A 23,333-nucleotide genomic window follows, 5' to 3' on the forward strand; every position below is an offset into this window, starting at 1 on the left:
GAGCCTCTGGAAATGAAAGATGTTTGAATGGCAATCAAGAATCCTCCAATCAACTCAAGATGTTTCCCTGTTTGGCCTTGGAAAGGATGATTGACATGTTGGGTGACCAATGACGGCACGATGGTTAGCACTGCTGCCTCACAATGCCAGGGACCCGGGTTCAACTCCGGCCCCGGGTCACTGCGTGTGCGGAGTCTGCACGTTCTCCCCCGTGGCTGCGTGGGTTTCTTCCGGGCGCTCCGGTTTCCTCCCACAGTCCAAAGATATGCAGGTCAGGTTGATTGGCCATGCTAACTTGACCCTAGTGTCAGGGGATTAGCAGAGTAAAGGCGTAGGGTTACGGGAATAGGGTCTGGGTGGGATTGTGGTCGGTACAGACTCGATGGGCCGAATGGCCTCCTTCTGTACTGTAGGGATTCTATGATTCTATGGGCCTGAGGGGAGCAGGGTGAGGTGGGAGGGGGTGAGGCAGTAACAGGCTGTGTGATGAAATCTATTCAACCAGAGTTGACAAACTTGCATTTGTCTAGCAACATATCCCATCCTCCAGCTGCTCGGAGATGCAGTGTGACTATTGAATGTTTACATTTGTAACGAGGTCACTTGAGTGCATTTTGAACTTGCACACTCCCTGTACTCATAGCGCCAGGGACCCGGGTTCAATTCCGGCCTTGGGTCACTGTCTGTGCGGAGTCTGCACATTCTCCCCGTGTCTGCGTGGGTTTCCTCCGGGTGCTCCGGTTTCCTCCCACAGTCCAAAGATGTGCGGGTTGGATGTTTTAGTCATGCTAAATTGCCCCTTAGTGTCCAAAGATGTGTAGGTTAGGTGGATTGGCCATGGGAAATGTGTGGGGTTACAGGAAACAGTCTGGATGGCATCCTCTGTTGGAGAGTTGGTGCACAAGCGATGGGCTGAATGGCCTCCTTCTATACTGTAGGGATTCTCTGACTCTCCTGTCTGACTCAGATACCAGAATACCACGAGCAGCTTGCGTTTGTCAGTGTTGTTATCAGGGGACCAGTTGGAGCATTGGAACAGGAGGAGGCCATTCAGCCCCTTGAACCTTTCCATGGCTGATTTGTGTCTTAACACCATCTTTCCAACTTGAGTCTGTAGTCTTTAATCCCCAACAAATCTCTGATTTTAAATTTCCAATAGATCCCAGACTCAAGAGTTCCAGACTTCCACTCCCCTGTGTGAGGAAATGCTTCCTGACATCCCTCTAAACAGCCTGGCTCTCAGTTTAAGATTCTTCCCCCTTCTCCTGGACACTCCCTCTCCACAGGGAATATCTCTATCTACCTCCCAATTCACTAAATAAAAACCTCAGTTACATCACTCCTCCACCTTCAACGCTCTGGGAGCCTAGTGTTCAAACCTGGCCGAGTACTTTAATTCCTTTAGCCCCGATATCAGTTTTAGGCAGATGCAGAGGAGTTAAGTTTGATTCCCTGTGTTCCATCTCCAATTGGATTTAATGATCGCAGCGCAATGGGACAGACAAGAACAGTCACCAGTTATTGGCTAAGCTGCATGCTTTCCTTTCCATTCCGTACCAGATACTATCCAAGGGTCAGCATCAAATCCACATTCCTGCCAGTGGACCTTACAGCACCTGTACAACAAGTACCATCTTCATGTAGCCCTTTAACATAATAGAAAGTTCCAACCCTCTTCACAGGAGTATTATAAGACAAATTAGTGTCTCACTGAATCACATATGGAGATATTAGGTCACATGTCCAAAACCTTGGTCACAGAGTAAGGTTTTAAGGGGCGTCTTTAAGAAGGAAAGTGTGACAGAGAGGCAGAGAAGCAGCGGAGTGGAGTGAGAGAGTTCCTCAGCCTGAGGGCTTGTCAACTGAACACACAATCAGTGCTGATGAGATAAACATCGGTGATATATAATAGGCCAGAATAAAAGGAAAACACATAACATGGAGGGTTGTCAGGTTGGAAGAGGTTACAGAGATAGGGAGGGGTGTAGGGCTGGAGGATGTCACAGAGACTGGGAATGGTGTAGGTGCTGGAGGAGGTTATCGAGATAGGGAGGGTTGTGTGACTGGAGGAACTTCCAGAGATAGGAATGGTGTAGGGCTGGAGGAGTTCTATTTTAAATTCATTTGTGGGACATGGGCGTCGCTGGCTGGCCAGCATTTATTGCCCATCCCTAGTTGCACGAGAGCAGTTGAGAGTCAACCACATTGCTGTGGCTCTGGAGTCGCATGTAGGCCAGACCGGGTAAGGATGGCAGATTTCCTTCCCTAAAGGACATTAGTGACCCAGATGGGTTTTTCCGACAATCGACAATGGTTTCATGGTCATCAGTAGATTCTTAATTCCAGATATTTTTTATTGAATTCAAATTCCACCGTCTGCCGTGGCGGGATTCGAACCTGGGTCCCCAGAACATGAGCTGAGTTTCTGGATTAATAGTCTAGTGATAATGCCATTAGGCCATCAACTCCCCTTCACAGAGATATGCAGGCGAATAGGGGCTGGAGGAGTTCATAGAGATAGGGAGGGTTGTAGGGGCTGGAGGAGGTTACAGAGATAGGTCTCTGGTTCATGGAGGTTAGACTGTGGGAGAGCAGCCGGGAATGTTGGAATAGTCGAGTGTGGCCGTGAATGTGGGTTTCAGAGAGAGGAGGAGCTGTGGCGCCCCGCCCCACCAACCCCACCCCCCTCCTCCCCACCGACCCCCCCCCACCACCCACCTCCTCCCCACTGATCCCCCCCCCCACCGACCCCCCCCACCACCACCCACCACCCACCTCCTCGCCACCAACCCCACCGACCCCCCCCCCCACCGACCCCCCCACCAACCCCACCCCCCCTCCTCCCCACAACCCATCACCCCCCTCCTCCCCCCCCCCCCCCTCCCCCAACACCCGCCGGGTAACATTAAGGAGTTGGAAATAGACGATCTTAGAGATGATGCAAAAGGTCAAAAGTTCATCTTCAGGTCAAACCTGGCGCCAGGTTTATGAAGAGACTGGCTTCACCTCAGACAGCCGCCAGGGACCGGGATGGAGTCAGTAATCGGGATATATCCTTAGCTTTCTGCACTCCTCTCATTCTGGCTGTTTAGGTATCTCTGATTTCAATCACTGCCTTTCAGTGTTTGGGCCCAGAGCTCTGGATTTTCCAACTTCCACCCCTGAGTCTCCCTTTACAGGGCTGCACAGTGGTTAGCGCTGCTGCCTCACAGCGCCAGGGACCCAGGTTTGATTCCCGGCTTGGGTCACTGTCTGTGTGGAGTTTGCACATTCTCCCCGTGTCTGCGTGGGTTTCCTCCGGGTGCTCCGGTTTCCCCCCACAGTCTGAAAGACGTGCTGGTTAGGTGCATTGGCAGTGCTAAATTCTCCCTCAGTGTACCCAAACAGGCGCCGGAGTGTGGCGACTAGGAGATTTTCACAGTAACTTCATTGCAGTGTTAATGTAAGCCTTACTTGTGACACTAATAAATAAACTTTACTTTAAAGTCACAGCTTAATACCAACCTCCCTGACCGAGCTTTTGGTCACCTGTCCTAACATCTCCCCATGTGGCTCCGTGTCATAGAACATAGAACATTACAGCGCAGTACAGGCCCTTCGGCCCTCAATGGTGCGCCGACCAGTGAAACCAATCTAAAGCACCTCTAATCTATACTATTCCAATATAATCCATATGTTTATCCAATAACCATTTGAATGCCCTTATTGTTGGCGAGTCCACTACTGCTGCAGGCAGGGCATTCCACGCCCTTACTACTCGCTGAGTAAAGAACCTACCTCTAACATCTGTCCTATATCTCTCACCCCTCAATTTAAAGCTATGTCCCCTCGTGCTAGCAATCACCATCCGAGGAACAAGGCTCTCACTATCCACCCTATCTAATCCTCTGATCATCTTGTATGCCACTACTAAGTCACCTCTTAACCTTCTTCTCTCCAATGAAAACAACCTCAAGCCCCTCAGCCTTTCCTCATAAGACCTTCCCACCATACCAGGCAACATCCTGGTAAATCTCCTCTGCACCCTTTCCAATGCTTCCACATCCTTCCTATAATGCAGTGACCAGAACTGTACGCAATACTCCAAGTGCGGCTGCACCAGAGTTTTGTACAGCTGCAACATGACCTCCTGGCTCCGAAACTCAATCCCTCTATCAATAAAAGCTAACACTCCATCCGCCTTCTTAACAACCCTATCAACCTGGGTGCCAACTTTCAGGGATCTATGCACATGGACACCGAGATCTCTGTTCATCCACACTACCAAGTATCTTACCATTAGCCCAGTACTCTGTAATCCTGTTACTCCTTCCAAAGTGAATCACCTCGCACTTTTCCGCATTAAACTCCATTTGCCACCTCTCGGCCCAGCTCTGCAGCTTATCTATGTCCCTCTGTAACCTGCAACAACCTTCCACACTGTCCACAACTCCACCGACTTTAGTGTCATCCGCAAATTTACTAACCTATCCTTCTATGCCCTCATCCAGGTCATTTATAAAAATGACAAACAGCAGTGGCCCCAAAACAGATCCTTGCGGTACACCACTAGTAACTGAACTCCAGGATGAACATTTCCCATCAACCACCACCCTCTGTCTTCTTACAGCTAGCCAATTCCTGATCCAAACCACTAAATCACCCTCTATCCCATGCGTCCGTATTTTCTGCAATAGCTTACCATGGGGAACCTTATCAAATGCTTTACTGAAATCCATATACACCACATCAACTGCTTTTCCCTCATCCACCTCTTTGGTCACCTTCTCAAAGAACTCAATAAGATTTGTGAGGCACGACCTACCCTTCACAAAACTGTGTTGACTATCCCTAATCAAATTATTCATTTCTAGATGATTATAAATCATATCTCTTATAATCCTTTCCAAAACTTTGCTCACAACAGAAGTAAGGCTCACTGGTCTATGATTACCTGGGGTGTCTCTACTCCCCTTCTTGAACAAGGGGACAACATTTGCTATCCTCCAGTCTTCTGGCACTATTCCTGTAGACAATGACGACATAAAGATCAAAGCCAAAGGCCCTGCAATCTCCTCCCTAGCCTCCCAGAGAATCCTAGGATAAATCCCATCCGGCCCAGGGGACTTATCTATTTTCACACTTTCCAGAATTGCTAACACCTTCTCCTTATTAACCTCAATCCCGTCTAGTCCAATCGCCTGTATCTCAGTATTCTCCTCGACAACATTGTCTTTTTCCGGCGTGAATACTGACGAAAAATATTCATTTAGCACCTCTCCTATCTCTTCGGACTCCACGCACAACTTCCCACTACTGTCCTTGACTGGTCCTAATCTTACCCTAGTCATTCTTTTATTCCTGACATACCTATAGAAAGCTTTAAGGTTTTCCCTGATCCTACCTGCCAAAGACTTCTCATGTCCCCTCCTGGCTCTTCTTAACTCTCTCTTTAGGTCCTTCCTGGCTAACTTGTGACTCTCAAGTGCCCTAACTGAGCCTTCACGTCTCATCTTTACATAAGTCTCCTTCTTCCTCTTCACAAGAGATTCAACTTCTTTAATAAACCACAGTTCCCTCGCTCGACCACTTCCTCCCTGCTTGACAGGTACATATTTATCAAGGACACGCAGTAGTTGCTCCTTGAACAAACTCCACATTTCAATTGTGCCCATCCCCTGCAGTTTCCTTCCCCAACCTATGCATCCTAAATCTCATCTAATCGCACCATAATTACCGGCACGGTAGCACAGTGGTTAGCACTGCTGCTTCACAGCTCCAGGGACCTGGGTTCGATTCCCGGCTTGGGTCACTGTCTGTGTGGAGTTTGCACATTCTCCTCGTGTCTGCGTGGGTTTCCTCCGGGTGCTCCGGTTTCCTCCCACAGTCCAAAGATGTGCAGGTTAGGTTGATTGGCTATGCTAAAATTGCCCCTTAGTGTCCTGGGATGCGTAGATTAGAGGGATTAGTGGGTAAAATATGTAGGGATATGGGGGTAGGGCCTGGGTGGGATTGTGGTCGGTGCAGACTCGATGGGCCGAATGGCCTCTTTCTGTACTATAGGGTTTCTATGATTCTATGATTTCTCTTCCCCAGCTATAACTCTTGCCCTTCGGAATATACCTATCCCTTTCCATCGCTAAAGTAAACGTAACCGAATTGTGGTCACTATCACCAAAGTGCTCACCTACCTCCAAATCTAACACCTGGCTGGTTCATTACCCAGTACCAAATCCAATGTGGCCTCGCCTCTTGTTGGTCTATCTACATACTGTGTCAGGAAACCCTCCTGCACACATTGGACAAAAACTGACCCATCTAAAGTACTCGAACTATCGCTTTTCCAGTCAATATTTGTAAAGTTAAAGTCCCCATAACAACTACCCTGTTACTTTCGCTCCTATCCAGAAACATCTTTGCAATCCTTTCCTCTACATCTCTGGAATTTTTCGGAGGCCTATAGAAAACTCCCAACATGGTGACCTCTCCTTTCCTGTTTCTAACCTCAGCCCATACTACCTCAGTAGACGAGTCCTCATCAAACGTTCTTTCTGCCACCGTAATATTGTCCTTGACTAACAATGCCACACCTCCCCCTCTTTTACCACCTTCCCTGCTCTTACTGAAACATCCAAACCCCGGAACCTGCAACAACCATTCCTGTCCCTGCTCTATCCATGTCTCTGAAATGGCCACAACATCGAACTCCCAGGTACCAACCCATGCTGCAAGTTCACCCACCGTATTCCGGATGCTCCTCGCGTTGAAGTATACACACTTCAAACCGCCTTCCTGCCTGCCAGTACACTCCTGCAACCTTGAAACCTTATCCATGACCTCACTACTCTCAACCTCCTGGACACTGGAGCTACAATTCAGGTTCCCATCCCCCTGCTGAATTAGTTTAAACCCTCCCGAAGAGCATTAGCAAATTCCCCCCCCCAGGATATTGGAACCCCTGGTTCAGGTGTCGATCATCCCGTTTGTAGAGGTCCCACCTACCCCAGAATGAGCCCCAATTGTCCAGGTATCTGAATCCCTCCCTCCTGCACCATCCCTGTAGCCATGTGTTCAACTGCTCTCTCTCCCTATTCCTCTCCTCACTATCACGTGGCACGGGTAACAAACCAGAGATAACAACTTTGTTCTAGCCCTAAGCTTCCACCCTAAATCCCTGAATTTCTGCCTTACATCCCCATCCCTTTTCCTACCTATGTCTTGAGTGCCTATGTGAACCACGACTTGGGGCTGGTCCCCCTCCCCCTTAAGGATCCCGAAAACACGATCCGGAACATCGCGGACTCTGGCTCCTGGGAGGCAACTCACCGACCGCGAGTCTCTCTCGCTCCCACAGAATCTCCTATCTATCCCCCTAACTATGGAGTCTCCAATAACTAATGCTCTATTCCTCTCCCCCCTTCCCTTCTGAGCAACAGGGACAGACTCTGTGCCAGAGACCTGTACACCATGGCTTACCCCTGGTAAGTAGCCCCCCCCCCGGCAACAGTATCCAAAACGGAATACTTGTTATACAGAGGAACAGGGGACCCAGGGGATCGCTGCTCTGACTGCTTCTTACCCCTTCTAGCCGTCACCCACGTATCATAATTTCTAGGAGTAGCTACCTCCCTGTAGCTTCTTTCTATAGCGGTCTCTGCCTCCCGAATGATCCTGAGTTCATCCAGTTCCAGCTCCAGATCCCTAACACGGTCTTCAAGGAGCTGGAATTGGGTGCACTTCCTGCAGGTGTACTCAGCCGGGACACTGGTGTCCCTCACCTCAAACATCCCTCAGGAGGAACATTGCACTGCCTGCACTGACATCACTGCTAACTTCCCTTAATAAGAAACAAAAGAGAGAAAGAAAACGCTTAGCTGCTCTCACTCTGAGACTTTTTTTTAGGTTAGAGGAGGGTGGAGGGTGGGAGACTCTTAACGTGTAGTCAGATTCTTTCATCCTGATGTTCAAAATCAAGAAGAGGCTGGAGAGAGCAGATAGGGAGAAACTGCTCCCATTCGTAAATGGACCGAGAATGAGAGGGCACAGATTTAGAGTGATTTATGATTTGAAATAGAGCCAGCTCAGACACGATGGGCCGAATGGCCTCCTTCTTCACTGTAACAATTCTGTGATTCTTTTGATAATCACTGCTGTGAAGCACCTTGAGATGTTTAACTTCATTAAAGGTGCTATGTAAATGTAAGTTGTTGTTTCATGGCCAATATCTCAAAGGGCAATGTGATAAGGGCCGGACATTTTGTTTTTGCTGATATTAATTGAGGGGTAGGTATAGACCGGCGAGCGAGGGAGAACTCCCCTGCCCTTTGGAATGGTGTCCGAGGGTCTTTGACATCCACTTGAGTGGGACCTCGTTTCAATGTCTCACCTTAAAGACATGAGGGCGGGAGAAATGGAACGGTGTCGATAAGGTGGGAGCGGCAAGAATAAACACTGCTGGGATCTGAGTGACCCGTTTCTGAGCTGTAATTTCTACATCATTCGATTTGATTTGATCTTGTGTTTGGAACTAGATTTACCCAGGGGAATATTCTTCACAATCAGAAGGAATCGAAAAATGATCTTCCACTCCCCAAGAGGACAAACATTAGCAAGAAGGATCTGGAGGAGATATCAGAAGAGCAGAAGTCAGGAGTGACGGTGAGTGTTTTCTGGCAGTGAATCTCTGCTGGGAACGTGTGAACACAAAACAAATCGTGTCACAAACAAAATGAAAGTCTTTTACTCCAACTTGTCTTCAATTCACCATCTTTAACGAGGAACTTTGGGCCTCTCTCCCTGTTGGAGAAAGACACGATTTTGTGGAACTTGAGGGGTTCCACATCAAACATAACGCAAGAAACCTGCACTCAACACAAAGGGGCAAATTTTCCCGTTCCGCCCACCACGGGGATCGTGGGAAAGGGGGGAGGGGGGGAGTGGACCATTCAAATGTCCATTGACCTCGGAGTGGGATTTTCCGGTTTTGGGACGAGCACGGCTGGAAAATCCCGCCCAAAATCTTTGCCTCGCTCGTCTTGATTCATGACCCTTGTTGAGGTCTGGCCTGGTTGGTTGTCTCATATCCACACAGAGGTTAAACACATGAGGAAAGAATGGGAGGTTAAACAAAGTGAGAGGGAAGAGGATGGTGTGGCCCCTCTTTCTCCTCCCACAATCCCCCCCCACCCCAACCCCACCCTGAGTTGATTAGTGGTCGGGGACTGGTGCAGGGTGAGGAGGCGGAACAACAGGGGTGGTGAAGTCTGAAGCTGCCACTCACTGTCCCGGCTCAGACATGCCACCTGCTGTTCCTCCTGCACAGAGTCAGGCACTGAATTCCACCTACTGCCTTCAGTGGATAATCATCGGGGCGGCTGAGCACTCAGTGTTAAAGGTGTTTCTGAGCTTAAAGAGCACTTTTGGGCTCACTGTCCACCCCTAGAGATGTGGCAGAAAGCAGCGAGTAAGACCAGTCCGTCTTGCCAGAGTCTCCTCTCCACAAACACCGTTATCACCTCGGGGCAGGAAGCCCCAAATGCTATTTCTGTGACCTCATTGGGAAGCCATGATGTGGAGATGCCGGCGTTGGACTGGGGTAAACACAGTAAGAAGTTTAACAACACCAGGTTAAAGTCCAACAGGTTTATTTGGTAGCAAAAGCCACACAAGCTTTCGGAGCCCCAAGCCCGTTCTTCAATGATTCTGCATTCTCGTGTGTCGTGAAGGCCACCTTGGAGGACGCTTACCCGAATATCAGCGGCTGAATGCCCGTGACTGTTGAAGTGTTCCCCAACTGGAATGGAACACTCTTGCCTGGTGTTCAAGAGTGTTCTCTTCCTGTTGGGGAGCACTTCAGCGGTCACGGGCATTCGGCCTCTGATCTTCAGGTAAGCGTTCTCCAAGGCGGCCTTCACGACACACGACAGCGCAGAGTCGCTGAGCAGAGACTGATAGCCAAGTTCCGCACACATGAGGATGGCCTAAACCGGGATCTTGGGTTCATGTCACACTATCTGTAACCCCCACAACTTGCCTGGGCTTGCAAGATCTCACGAACTGTCCTGGCTGGAGACAACACACATCTCTTTAACCTGTGCTTAACCCTCTATCCACTCACATTGTCTGTACCTTTAAGACTTGATTACCTGTAAAGACTCGCATTCCAACCATTATTTTGTAAATTGAGTTTGTGTCTTTATATGCCCTGTTTGTGAACAGAACTCCCACTCACCTGATGAAGGAGCAGCAAGCGCTCCGAAAGCTAGTGTGGCTTTTGCTACCAAATAAACCTGTTGGACTTTAACCTGGTGTTGTGAGACTTGTTATTGTGTTTACCTCATTGGGAACCCCGACCTTAATTACTGCCAAACAACCTCTCTGGTGCTGAAAACTAACTTTTAGAAATGTGGGCTAGAATACTCCCATCCCGCAATTTATACTGAAAAGTGTACAATCTGCATCCAAAGGCTATTTCAGTGTAATGGAACTGGTAAACAGGACGGCTGCTCCATAATTGTGGGTTGATTGTGGCTTCAATTACCAAAGAAAATGCAACCATTTGTTGTTCACGGAAAACAGAGAGTATCTGGAATTTTGGCGGACGGGTTGCGGAGAATGTGAAACCCCATTGACGGTCGGGTGGGAATTTCCGGCTTTTAGACCAGAGCGACCGGAGAATTCCACCCGTGGATTCTCATTCCATCAGGTTTTAATTGTTGTCGGTGATTTTAAAGAGTAAAATAATGGAAATTAAAAATCTTCTAACTTTTCTTTTGTGTCTCTTACCGCTCTATTAATCCTGACTTTTTTCCCCTTTATGGTTCTTTCTACAAATGTCTGAACATTGAATTAAATATTCAAACTGATACCATCTGGGAGCTCAGTAAGGATTCCACAACTTGATTCGTAAAGGGTACACACAGTTATTTATTCTGTTCACACGAGTTCCAGATTCCCGGGGTCTTCTGAATTTTTTAGATGCAGCAAGTTACAATGTAAAAACTCACAGAAAGTCTGTCAACATAAGCATTGAACAACAAAGGGGTGTCACGGTGACACAGTGGGTTAGCACTGCTGCCTCACAGCGCCAGGGACCCGGGTTTGATTCTGACCTTGGGTCACTGTCTGTGTGGAGTTTACACATTCTCCCCGTGTCTGCATGGGTTTCCTCCGGGTGCTCCGGTTTCCTCCCACAGTCCAAAGGTTTGTGGGTTAGGTGGATTGGCCATGTTAAAGTGTCCCATGGTGTGTAGGTTAGGGAGATTAAGTATACGGGTTATGGGGATGGGGTCTGGGTAACCCAGAGACTGGAGAGTCGGTGCAGACTCGCTGGGCTGAATAGCCTGCTTCTGCACTGTATGGAAGTTATTGTAGACCAATCCTTCTTGCTGTCTGCTGCAGTGTCCCGCACGGTCCTCTCTTAGCCGCGATGCAGTGAGATTGGGGAATGGAATAACATTTCCTCATCTTCTTGGAGAGCAGGGTGAAGATGTGGACTGGAGGAGCAAGGCTGACAGTAAACTCCCGAAGACAAGAGTGTCGAAGGTGGAGCTGGAGAAAGCTGCCAAACAAGTGAGAGCTTTGGAGGAGTTGCGTGAGGACCTTGTGGATGGTGGAACCTCCCGGGGCTTGGAGCCGAGTAAGGTCACACCTCAGGGACTGGGGAAAGAGCAAAAGTCCAGCTCTGAACATCCCAAGTCACCGACTGGCACCATCATCCCTCCCATTGCTGCAAACCCCACCAACCTCTTCAGCGCTGGCATCTCTGCCCAGCACACCCTCCGGTGAGTCCTGTCATCCTGACAACCAGATTGGCACCAATGTTGTTCTCTTCCCCATTAGGATGGAGTGGGAAGTGGGAGGAGTTCCCAAACTGGGAGCCAATAACCTGCCACTTCTCAGCATTGACCACAAGTGGTCATAGACCAAAGATCATAGAATCCCCACAGTGCAGAAAGAGGCCATTCAGCCCGTCAACTCTGCACCGACCACAATCCCACCCTGGCCCTATCCCCATAACCCCACATATTTACTCTAGCTCGTCCCCCTGACTCTAAGGGGCAATTCAGCATGGCCAATCCACCTAACCAGCACGTCTTTCAGACTGTGGGAGGAAACCGGAGCACCCGGAGGAAACCCACGCAGACATGGGGAGAACGTGCAGACTCCGCACAGACAGTGACCCAAGCTGGGAATCGAACCCAGGTCCCTGGCGCTGTGAGGCAGCAGTGCTAACCACTGTGCCAGCGTGCCGTCTGAGCCATGTTGCCTGTGGCATCGATAGGAGCCACACTCACTGGGGGTATTTTAATTTTGTGTGGGGGGGGGTGTGTAATGAGTCAGTAAGTGATTGAGTTCACAATCTGTCCTCCGCCTCCTCCTTGCTCTATTCCTGTTGAGGTCTAACGGGGGGGGAATGAGTTGTACCCTGACCCTGCAGCAACTCAGAATCAAGCTTCTGAAATTCCCGTGTCTCACAGGTGACAAAGGGCAGTGTCGGGACTGAGGGATAACTGATGATTCTCTCCTGACCGATGAGACTGTAAACCAGGATCTTTTCCCGTGTTTTTCCCATCAGGTTTCAGAGTAAGATGAAGAAGCCTGTAAATCCGTTGGGAATATTGAAGCAGCCTCTTACATCCAATTTCTTCAGCATTTATTTAAACAGCCAGGTATGTTTGACACAATCAAACCGAGCACTCACTCCATCACCGCAAACTCTTCCCTCTGTACCGGGAAGGGAATTCTGGGAGTTCACCAGAACAGCTTCTGGCCAATTCCCAGTACAGGATAATCCCTCCAGTGTGTGTTTTCTCAGTGGGGGTGTTACTGGCGGGATCAGTGTTGGTTTTCCATTCCAAATCTCCTTGAACTGAGTATCTCGCTCAGCCATTTCAGAGGGCAGTTCAGAGTCAACCACATTGCTGTGTGTCTGGAGTCACGTGTAGGCCAGACCGGGTAAGGACAGCAGATTTCCTTCCTTTCCATCCACCAACTTAAATATTCATTCCTTCCATCACCGACGCTCAGTGACAGCCGTGTGTACCATCGACAAGATGCACTGCAACAACTCACCAAGGCTCCTTAGACAGCAAATCCACTACCTCTTCCATCAAGAAGGACAAGGGCAGCGGATACCTGGGAACGCCACCACCTGCAAGTTCCCCTCCGAGCCACTCACCATCCTGACTTGGAAACATATCGCCGTTCCTTCACTGTCACTGGGTCAAAATCCTGGAATTCCCTCTCGAACAGCACTGTGGGTGTACCTACACAGTAAGAAGTTTAACAACACCAGGTTAAAGTCCAACAGGTTTATTTGGTAGCAAAAGCCACACAAGCTTTCGGAGCTCCAAGCCCCTTCTCTTGGACTGCAGCGGGTTCAAGGAGGCATCTCACCACCACCTTCTCAAGGGGCAATTAGGGATGGGCAATAAATGTTGGCCTAGCCAGCGACATCCCGTGAATAAATAAAAACCAGGGTGAACAATATGGGTTTTTTTTAATGCAGTCATTTTATGGCTGTTTTACTATTTACATTTTATTTAAATAACTGGATTTAAATTTCCTTGGCTGCTGCAGTAAGTTTCAAACTCGTGTTTCTGGGTCATTTGTCAGTGGCAACTTTTGGTGTGCAGGGTTCTTGGAGAATGAGTTGACCATTTAACCCCTCCACCTGCTGCTGCTGTTCCCCGGTGTATTGAATCATTCCAGTCTTAACTCGCAACCCGAGTCTGCCCCATTTATAACATGGACTCTGCTGCCACTTGCTGGCCAGATCCAGCAGTGCAGCCCCATAAACAAAATCCCTGTCTTGGGTCGACAGGTTCTGCTGAGTTCTTTCACGGGCATCAAGTTCTCAGGTGTGACTGCCTCAACAACCTGTATTTATATACCGTCTTTAACATAGTCCAGGTATTCCCAAACAGGAGGTACCATCAAACAGTGAGCCAGGTGAGGAGATATCAACACAGGTGATCAACCAGTTTTACAAGAGAGAGAAGCAAAGAGAATCATAGAATCCCTACAGGGCAGAAAGAGGCCATTCAGCCCATCAAAGAACAAAGAACAATACAGCACAGGAACAGGCCCTTCGGCCCTCCAAGCCCGTGCCGCTCCGTGGTCCAAACTAGACCATTCTTTTGTATCCCTCCATTCCCACTCCGTTCATGTGGCTATCTAGATAAGTCTTAAACGTTCCCAGTGTGTCCGCCTCCACCACCTTGCCCGGCAACACATTCCAGGCCCCCACCACCCTCTGTGTAAAATATGTCCTTCTGATATCTGTGTTAAACCTCCCCCCCTTCACCTTGAATCTATGACCCCTCGTGAACGTCACCACCGACCTGGGGAAAAGCTTCCCACCGTTCACCCTATCTATGCCTTTCATAATTTTATACACCTCTATTAAATCTCCCCTCATCCTCCGTCTTTCCAGGGAGAACAACCCCAGTTTACCCAATCTCTCCTCATAACTAAGCCTCTCCATACCAGGCAACATCCTGGTAAACCTCCTCTGTACTCTCTCCAAAGCCTCCACGTCCTTCTGGTAGTGTGGCGACCAGAACTGGGCGCAGTATTCCAAATGCGGCCGAACCAACGTTCTATACATCTGCAACATCAGACCCCAACTTTTATACTCTATGCCCCGTCCTATAAAGGCAAGCATGCCATATGCCTTCTTCACCACCTTCTCCACCTGTGACGTCACCTTCAAGGATCTGTGGACTTGCACACCCAGGTCCCTCTGCGTATCTACACCCTTTATGGTTCTGCCATTTATCGTATAGCTCCTCCCTACATTATTTCTACCAAACTGCATCGAGTCTGCACTGACCACAATCCCACCCAGACCCTATTCCCATAACCCCACATATTTACCCTGCTAATCCCCCTAACCTACACATCCTGAGACACCAAGGGGCAATTTAGCACGGCCAATGCACTGAACCCGCACATCTTTCGGACAGTGGGAGGAAACCGGAGCAGACACGGGGAGAATGTGCAAACTCCACACAGACAGCGACCCAAGCTGGGATTCGAACCCGGGTCCCTGGCACTGTGAGGCAGCAGTGCTAACCACTGTGCCACCGTGCTGCCCCAAAGAGGTTTAAGGAAGGAATTCCAGAGCTTGGGCCCAGGTAACTGGTTTCCAATGGTGAGGTGATTGAAATCGGGCTTTTTGAACAGGCCAGAGTAGCAGGAGTGCGGAGATTTCAGAGGGTTGTGAGGTCGGAGCCGGGGGAGGTTTTTTAAAGACTATTTCACAGGATTTGGGTTCCGTTGGCTGGACACCGCATTTTTATTGCTCACCCGAAACTGCCCTCGAGAAGGTGGTGGTGGAGGTTCTGGGGACGACAGAGATAGGGAGGAGTGAGGCATTCAGAGCCTTCAAATAGGGGAGGCGATGGCCTAGTGGTATTATCGCTAGACTATTAATCCAGAAACTCAGCTAATGTTCTGGGGACCCGGGTTCGAATCCCACCATGGCAGATGGTGGAATTTGAATTCAATAAAAATTATCTGGAATTAAGAATCTACTGATGACCATGAAACCATTGTTGATTGTTGGAAAAACCCATCTGGTTCACTAATGTCCTTTAGGGAAGGAAATCTGCCGTCCTTACCTGGTCTGGCCTACATGTGACTCCAGAGCCACAGCAATGTGGTTGACTCTCAACTGCCCTCGGGCAACTAGGGATGGGCAATAAATGCTGGCCAGCCAGTGACGCCCATGTCCCACAAATGAATAAAAAAATCCCTACAGTTCAGAAAGAGGCCATTCAGCCCATCGAGCCTGCACCAACAATAACCCCGCCCAGGCCCTATCCCCATAACCCTATAATTACCCTAGTTAGTTCCCCTGACACTAAGGGGCAATTTAGCATGGCCTATCCACCTAACCCGCACATCTTTGGAGGCCATGGAGGGATTTGAGGCCTTTCCGGTCTCTGGAGTTGGAGGAGGTGATTGTGAAACGTTGTCATTAACTTTGTGTGTGATGACAATGCCGTGAGCCAGCGTCTGCATTGTGGAGCCGGTCGCACTGAACAGGGTTTGACAGGATTCCCTGAGTATTTTGTTTAACTATATTGTTGTAAAATTTTTAAGGTGTTGATGATGGAAGAATGCAGTACCTTGTTCAGCCAGCAAGTGGCATCCAGACTCCAAATTATTGAAAATCAAATAACTGTGGACAACATACGGCACAGAAAGAGGCAATTGCGTCCATCATACCTGTGCTAGCCCTTTCCAAGAGTTATTCAATTAGTCCCACCCACCTCACTCTTTCCCACAAAGTCCTGCAGCTTTTTCCTGTTTGAGTATTTATCCCTTTAGAAAGTTATGATTCAATCAGATTCCGCCCCCCTTTCAGAACACAACAAGTCATTGGACAGAATGTTCTGGTGCCCCATTGGTGGGATTGGAGGTGTGGAGCAGGTGAAATGTGTAAAATTTCATCGCGGGCCTTCCCACCGCCCTCCCGGACCACCCTCCCCATCAACGCCCCCCCCCCCCCCCTCCCTCCCCGCCCGCCCCCACACCGGACCACCCCCAACCTGTCTGCAATTTCACAAGAGGCAGGCCAGGCCCAGCGTAACCCCCCTGACCTTTAACCCTGTGTCCAATTATTGGCTAATTGGGGGTCACTTCCCTCCCAGCTGCAATATTTCAATTGGCAAGTAAGGGTCAGAGTGAGGGTCAGGGTCAGGGTGAGGGTCAGGGTTCAGGGTGAGGGTCAGGGTTAGGGTGAGGGTCAGGGTTCAGGGTGAGGGTCAGGGTCAGGGTGAGGGTCAGGGTTAGGGTGAGGGTTAGGGATCAGGGTGAGGGTCAGGGTGAGGGTCAGGGTTAGGGTGAGGGTTAGGGATCAGGGTGAGGGTGAGGGTAAGGGTGAGGTTTTTGGGGTCGGACTGAGATAGGACATGTCCCCGGTTCCTCTTGCTCTGCCTCTTTTCATTTGGCTCACGTCCAATCCTTGTTGCCCCTGTGATGCTCTTGCCTTTAGATTGTGGCTTGTTGTCTTCTTGTCCCCCCCCGGAGCTTTTCCATTTTTATTCATGTTGGGTTAGGATTTAAAGTTTTAAAGTTCTTTTTTAAAGGTTATTTATCAGTCACAAGTAGGCTTATGTTTACGCTGCAAAGAAGTTACTGTGAAATTTCCCTAGTCGCCTGTTCAGGTCAATATCGTAGGATTAGTCTTAAGGTTAGGGTTAAGGTTAGCGTGAGGGTTAGAGTTAGCGTGATGGTGAGGGTAAGGGTCAGAGATGGGTAAGATTCAGGGTAAGGTTCAGGGTGAGGGGTCAGGGTCTAAGGGGAACAACCCCAGCTTCTCAGTCTCTCCACACTGGCTGAGGTCCCTCACTCCTGTCCCCATTTGAGTAAATCGCCGCAGTTTCTCTCGTTCCTGACACCTCGCTACGTGATCACAGATCCCCTGGTTTTGAACAGGTGCAGGGCAGTGTGTTAATGCTGGAATCAGTTAGCTGTAGTTTACTCCAGAGTTTGGGGATTCAGTGTGGAATATTCCGGAGGTACCGGTTTATAAACAACATTAACACAAGTCTGTTCTTCATTTTCTTAGCCTCAAACGGAGAAATCTGAGCGTTCCATCCATCTGGAGAGAACGGGAATAACAAGCAAAAAGAAACGGGAGACGTTTAAATGGGAAAAGGAGGATGTACATCTCCCGGAACTGAACAGCTGGAATCACCTCCCCGGGGTCAAAGCAACAGAAGGTAGCGATGGGAATTTACACTACATTGACTAGAACTCACCTTCGATCTCTGCCCTATCATCTCACTGTCTGTAACCTCACAACGACAGAGAATTTACTGCTCAGTAACAGGCTATTCGGCCCAGCTGCTCCATACTAGTGTTGATGCTCCACACAAGTCTCACCCCGATCCCTACATCTCACCCAATCACATCTCCTTCCATTCCTCTCTCTCCGTGTGTTTATTCAGCTTCCCCTTAACTATATCGATACTGTTCACCTCCCCCACTCCTGGTGGGCGCGAGTCCCACATTCTCCCCACTCCCGGTGGGAGCGAGTCCCACATTCTCCCCACTCATGGTGGGAGCGAGTCCCGCATTCTCCCCACTCCCGGTGGGAGCGAGTCCCACATTCTCCCCACTCCCGGTGGGAGCGAGTCCCACATTCTCCTCACTCCCAGTGGGAGCGAGTCCCGCATTCTCCCCACTCCCTGTGAGACCGAGACCCACATTCTCTCCACTCCCTGTGGGAGCGAGACCCATATTCTCCCAACTCCCTGTGGGAGCGAGTCCCACATTCTCCCCACTCCCCGTGGGAGCGAGTCCCACATTCTCCCCACTCCCTGTGGGAGCGAATCCCACATTCTCCCCACTCCCTGTGGGAGTGGATCCCACATTCTCCCCACTCACTGTGGGAGCGAGTCCCACATTCTCCCCATTCTCTGGGTAAATAAGTTTCTCCTGAATTGTCTGTTGGATTTATTAGTGACTATATTGTATTTATGGCTATGAGTTCTAGTCTCCCCCAGAAGTGGAAATTGTTCTGTGTTGTAAAGTAATGCATTGCTGTGTGTTTAGTCACATGATAGAATCTCTACTGTGCAGAAGAAGGCCATTCTGTCCATCAAGTCTGCACTGACAACAATCCCACCCAGGCCTTATTTCGTAACCCCACATATTTACCCCACTAATCCCCCCGACACTAGGGTCAATTTAGCATGGCCAATCTCCCTAACCCGCACATCTTTGGATTGTGGGAGGAAAACGGAGCACCCGGAGGAAACCCACGCAGATACAGGGAGAACGTGCAAACTCCACACAGACAGTGACCTGAGGCCAGAATTGAACCTGGGTCCTTGGTGCTGTGAGGAAGCAGTACTAACCATGGCTAACCGTGGTCACACGGTTGATGCGCTGTGACATCACTGTGGGCATTCACAGGATTTTATCTCTTCCATGTTGGACTTCAATTGGAGAACAGTTTGTAAATAAAGCTGCATTGGTTTGTTTGTAACCCATGGCGAGGCACCTCAGAAATCCCTTTTCCTTGTTGTCAAATCAGAACCCATTACACCTACACAACAAGGATAAAAACTGGCGACGAGGCTGGTTTTGAGTGAAAGTTGAGAGGATTCACAGGTTTTTCTTTTTAATCACCACATTGGTGTGAAACGGAACATCGACATCACGAAGACAGAAGAAAAACTCAGCGCCTCGACTCTGAAACAGATTGAAAAGCCGTGGCAAGGAAGAGTTTGCTTATTGTTTAGTGGCTGGGGAAACCTCCGAACGGTGGGGATCTCACAATGTGGGGGCTTCAGTAACTGGGCACTCGTCCTGATTAAAAAGAGAGAGAGAGAGAGAGAGCCTGAGCATTTTGAAAAAGGGAAGCCACTCCTCCCATCCATCAAACCAAGAGTCACTCAGGAATTACAACAAAAGTCTTCTTGTTTAGAGAAGAGAGATTGGCTACCAAAGAAGTAGTTTGAAAAAAAATCTTCCAACTAAAACGAAACAAATGACACAAATTCATGAGGAAGAGGCAAAAATAATAAGAAGGGAAGGAAAGAAATCTGATGATGCTGAAAATTTCCGAGAATGTACCAGACTCGGAAAGAGCCAAACACTGAAACTAAGTGTCTGTCCACAAAAGGTTCTGGGTTTATCCAAAGTTATGATGTGGAGATGCCGGCGTTGGACTGGGGTAAACACAGTAAGAAGTTTAACAACACTTAACACACTTTAACACAACGGCTTGGAGCTCCGAAAGCTTGTGTGGCTTTTGCTACCAAATAAACCTGTTGGACTTTAACCTGGTGTTGTTATCCAAAGTTAGACAGACAAGAAGTAAAGATGGAAGTAGATCTGGAAGCTGCTGTATGACTTGGCCCAGAAAACATATCCAATCAGGAGCTTAAACACTAAAACCTTCTAACATAACCCTGCGAATTTATCCTGAGGAAGAAGTTCCACGGAAGGGATATATTATGGTTCCAGTAGGAGTTAATGGTCAGTGAGCAGAATTGTCTCTGCACAGGGTGAGGGGAAATTTTCCTGCGCGCTTTGGAAGAGTGTGGTTATACACAAAAAAAGCTAAACTGGGGACCAATTAACCAGTTGGCTAACAGCAAGAACACACTACCAATACCTCTGGAGAAGAATAGGAAGGTGTGCAAGAATACTCTAGAATCTATGACTGGAGTGGAGACAAAGCTCAAAATCAAACCTGATAGCAACTCTAGATGCTTCAAGGCAAGAACTGTGCCAGGTGCAATTGAACCCAAGTTAAAAGTGGAACTAAAATCAACTTAGCCAAGGCTGGAGTGATTGGACCCATAACAACGAGTGAGTGGGCAACCCCAATCATCGCAGTTATTAAGTCTGATGGCTCTGTACGTATCTGCGGGGACTTTAAGACAAGGACAATCCAGTACATTAGCAAACTTGCTACTAATTGAGGTTGGCAACTGAGTCGCAAGCGTTAACGGGTGTTACCCACAAGGGATTGTTCTGGTATCAGTGCCGACTGTTCACCATAGGCGCTGGCCATACTCCAGAAACCAATGCAGCAAATCTGAACTGGCCTCAATGTTGTTGAGTGTTACTGGACAACATTCTAATCACAGACAGAACTAAACAGGAACATTCACACAACTTAGAGGAAACTCTGCAGCCTTTAAAGAAACACAACCTCCCCGTGAAGAAAGAAACCTGAATGTTTCCAAACATCCATCAGTTATGTCAGTCACCCAGAGAAGGATGTCCACCGCACAGAACCTAAGAAAATGACAATGATCGAGATGCGGCAAGACCCAGAATGTGTCGCAGTTGTGACCATTTTTAAGATTAATTCATTAATACGGGAAATTCATCCAAAACTTGCAACACTGAGAGAGTCACTTCATGCTTCATTGTGAGATAACCAGCGATGGGATTGGGTGAAACCAGGTGTCCTGTCCACAAAAGGTTCTGGGTTTACCCAAAGTTAAACAGTATCATTATTTTTATTTCTTTAGATACTATTGTGAAATTCCCCTAGTCGCCACACTCCCGTGTCTGTTCGGGTCAATGCACCCTTCCCAGCACGTCTTTTGGAATGTGGGAGGAAACCGGAGGAAACCCACGCAGACACGGGGAGAACGTGCAGACTCCACACAGACAGTGACCCAAGCCGGGAATTGAACCGGGGTCCCTGGCGCTGTGAGGCAGCAGTGCTAACCACTGTGCCACCGTGCCACTGTGCCGTGGATGAAGGAGTGTGAAAGTGTGTACAAAAGGACGTGCTTAAGTAATCCGAGGTACTGGTCCACTTTGACCCCGAGTTGAATATTTAACCAGTGTGTGACGCATCGTCCAATGGGTGGCTGCTGGTGTATCTCACGTTATGGTTACTCAGGAAGAGTGGCCAATAGCATTCGCATCCTGAACATTATCAAGCACAGAACAAAATTACACACAACTCGAGAAAGAATCGCTCAGCGTAATGTTTGGCACCAAACCATTTCACCAGGACTGGACGGCAGATGATTTACTTTGACCAATCGCAGGCCCTTAACAACCATGTTGTTTCTGTGCTGTATACCCTGTGCTGTATACCCTGTGCTGTATACCCTGTGCTGTATACCCTGTGCAGTATACCTTGTGCTGTATACCCTGTGCAGTATACCTTGTGCTGTATACCCTGTGCAGTATACCTTGTGCTGTATACCCTGTGCTGTATACCCTGTGCAGTATACCTTGTGCTGTATACCCTGTGCTGCATGCCCTGTGCAGTATACCTTGTGCTGTATACCCTGTGCTATATACCCTGTACTGTATACCCTGTGCTGTATACCCTGTGCTGTATACCCTGTGCTGTATACCCTGTGCAGTATACCTTGTGCTGTATACCCTGTGCAGTATACCTTGTGCTGTATACCCTGTGCAGTATACCTTGTGCTGTATACCCTGTGCTGTATACCCTGTGCAGTATACCTTGTGCTGTATACCCTGTGCTGCATGCCCTGTGCAGTATACCTTGTGCTGTATACCCTGTACAGTATACCCTGTGCTGTATACCCTGTGCTGTATACCCTGTGCAGTATACCTTGTGCTGTATACCCTGTGCTGTATACCCTGTGCAGTATACCCTGTGCTGTATACCCTGTGCTGTATACCCTGTGCTGCATGCTCTGTGCTATACACCCTGTACTGTATATCCTGTGCAGTATACCTTGTGCTGTATACCCTGTACTGTATATCCTGTACTGTATATCCTGAAAGAAGTTTAACAACACCAGGTTAAAGTCCAACAGGTTTATTTGGTAGCGGAAGCCACAAGCTTTCGAAGCCTTAAGCTCCTTCTTCAGGTGAGTGGGAGCTCTGTTCACAAACAGAGCTTATAAAGACACAAACTCAATTTACAAAATAATGTTTGAAATGCGAATACTTACAACTAATCAAGTCTTAAAGGTATAAACAATGTGAGTGGAGAGAGCATTAAGACAGGTTAAAGAGATGTGTATTGTCTCCAGACAGGACAGTCAGTGAGATTCTGCAAGTCCAGGCAGGTTGTGGGGGTTACAGATAGTGTGACATGAACCCAAGATCCCGGTTGAGGCCGTCCTCATGCATGCGGAACTTGGCTATCAGTTTCTGCTCAGTGACTCTGCGCCGTCGTGTGTTGTGAAGGCCGCCTTGGAGAACACTTACCCGAAGATCAGAGGCCGAATGCCCGTGACCGCTGAAGTGTTCTCCAACAGGAAGAGAACAGTCTTGCCTGGTGATTGTCGAGCGGTGTTCATTCATCCGTTGTCGCAGCGTCTGCATGGCTTCCCCAATGTACCATGCCTCGGGACATCCTTTCCTGCAGCGTATCAGGTAGACAATGTTGGCCGAGTTGCAAGAGTATGTACCGTGTACCTGGTGGATGGTGTTCTCACGTGAGATGATGGTATCTGTGTCGATGATCCGGGACGTCTTGCAGAGGCTGCTGTGGCAGGGTTGTGTGGTGTCGTGGTCACTGTTCTCCTGAAGGCTGGGTAGTTTGCTGCGGACAATGGTCTGTTTGAGATTTTGCGGTTGTTTGAAGGCAAGAAGTGGGGGTGTGGGGATGGCCTTGGCGAGATGTTCGTCTTCATCAATGACATGTTGAAGGCTTCGGAGGAGATGCCGTAGCTTCTCCGCTCCGGGGAAGTACTGGACGACGAAGGGTACTCTGTCCACCGTGTCCCGTGTTTGTCTTCTGAGGAGGTCGGTGCGGTTTTTCACTGTGGCGCGTCGGAACTGTCGATCGATGAGTCGAGCACCATATCCTGTTCTCACTCACCTGAATTCCCACTCACCTGAAGAAGGAGCTTAAGGCTCCGAAAGCTTGTGGCTTT

The 23,333-nt window shown here is 48.8% G+C and overlaps 1 protein-coding gene across 1 annotated transcript in view; it reads left to right on the forward strand.

Moving 5' to 3' along the window:
• Positions 1-23,333, forward strand: part of LOC144501411 (cyclin-dependent kinase-like 2) — a 54,470-nt gene that overhangs the window by 25,420 nt on the left and 5,717 nt on the right. Inside the window, exons 7-10 of the mRNA XM_078225141.1 lie at positions 8,511-8,637; positions 11,380-11,762; positions 12,557-12,650; positions 17,561-17,714. Coding sequence (XP_078081267.1) covers positions 8,511-8,637; positions 11,380-11,762; positions 12,557-12,650; positions 17,561-17,714 — 758 coding nt within the window. The remainder of the gene's footprint in view (positions 1-8,510; positions 8,638-11,379; positions 11,763-12,556; positions 12,651-17,560; positions 17,715-23,333) is intronic.

This window comes from Mustelus asterias, chromosome 1, assembly GCF_964213995.1.
Source record: "Mustelus asterias chromosome 1, sMusAst1.hap1.1, whole genome shotgun sequence".
Taxonomy (NCBI): Eukaryota; Metazoa; Chordata; class Chondrichthyes; order Carcharhiniformes; family Triakidae; genus Mustelus; species Mustelus asterias.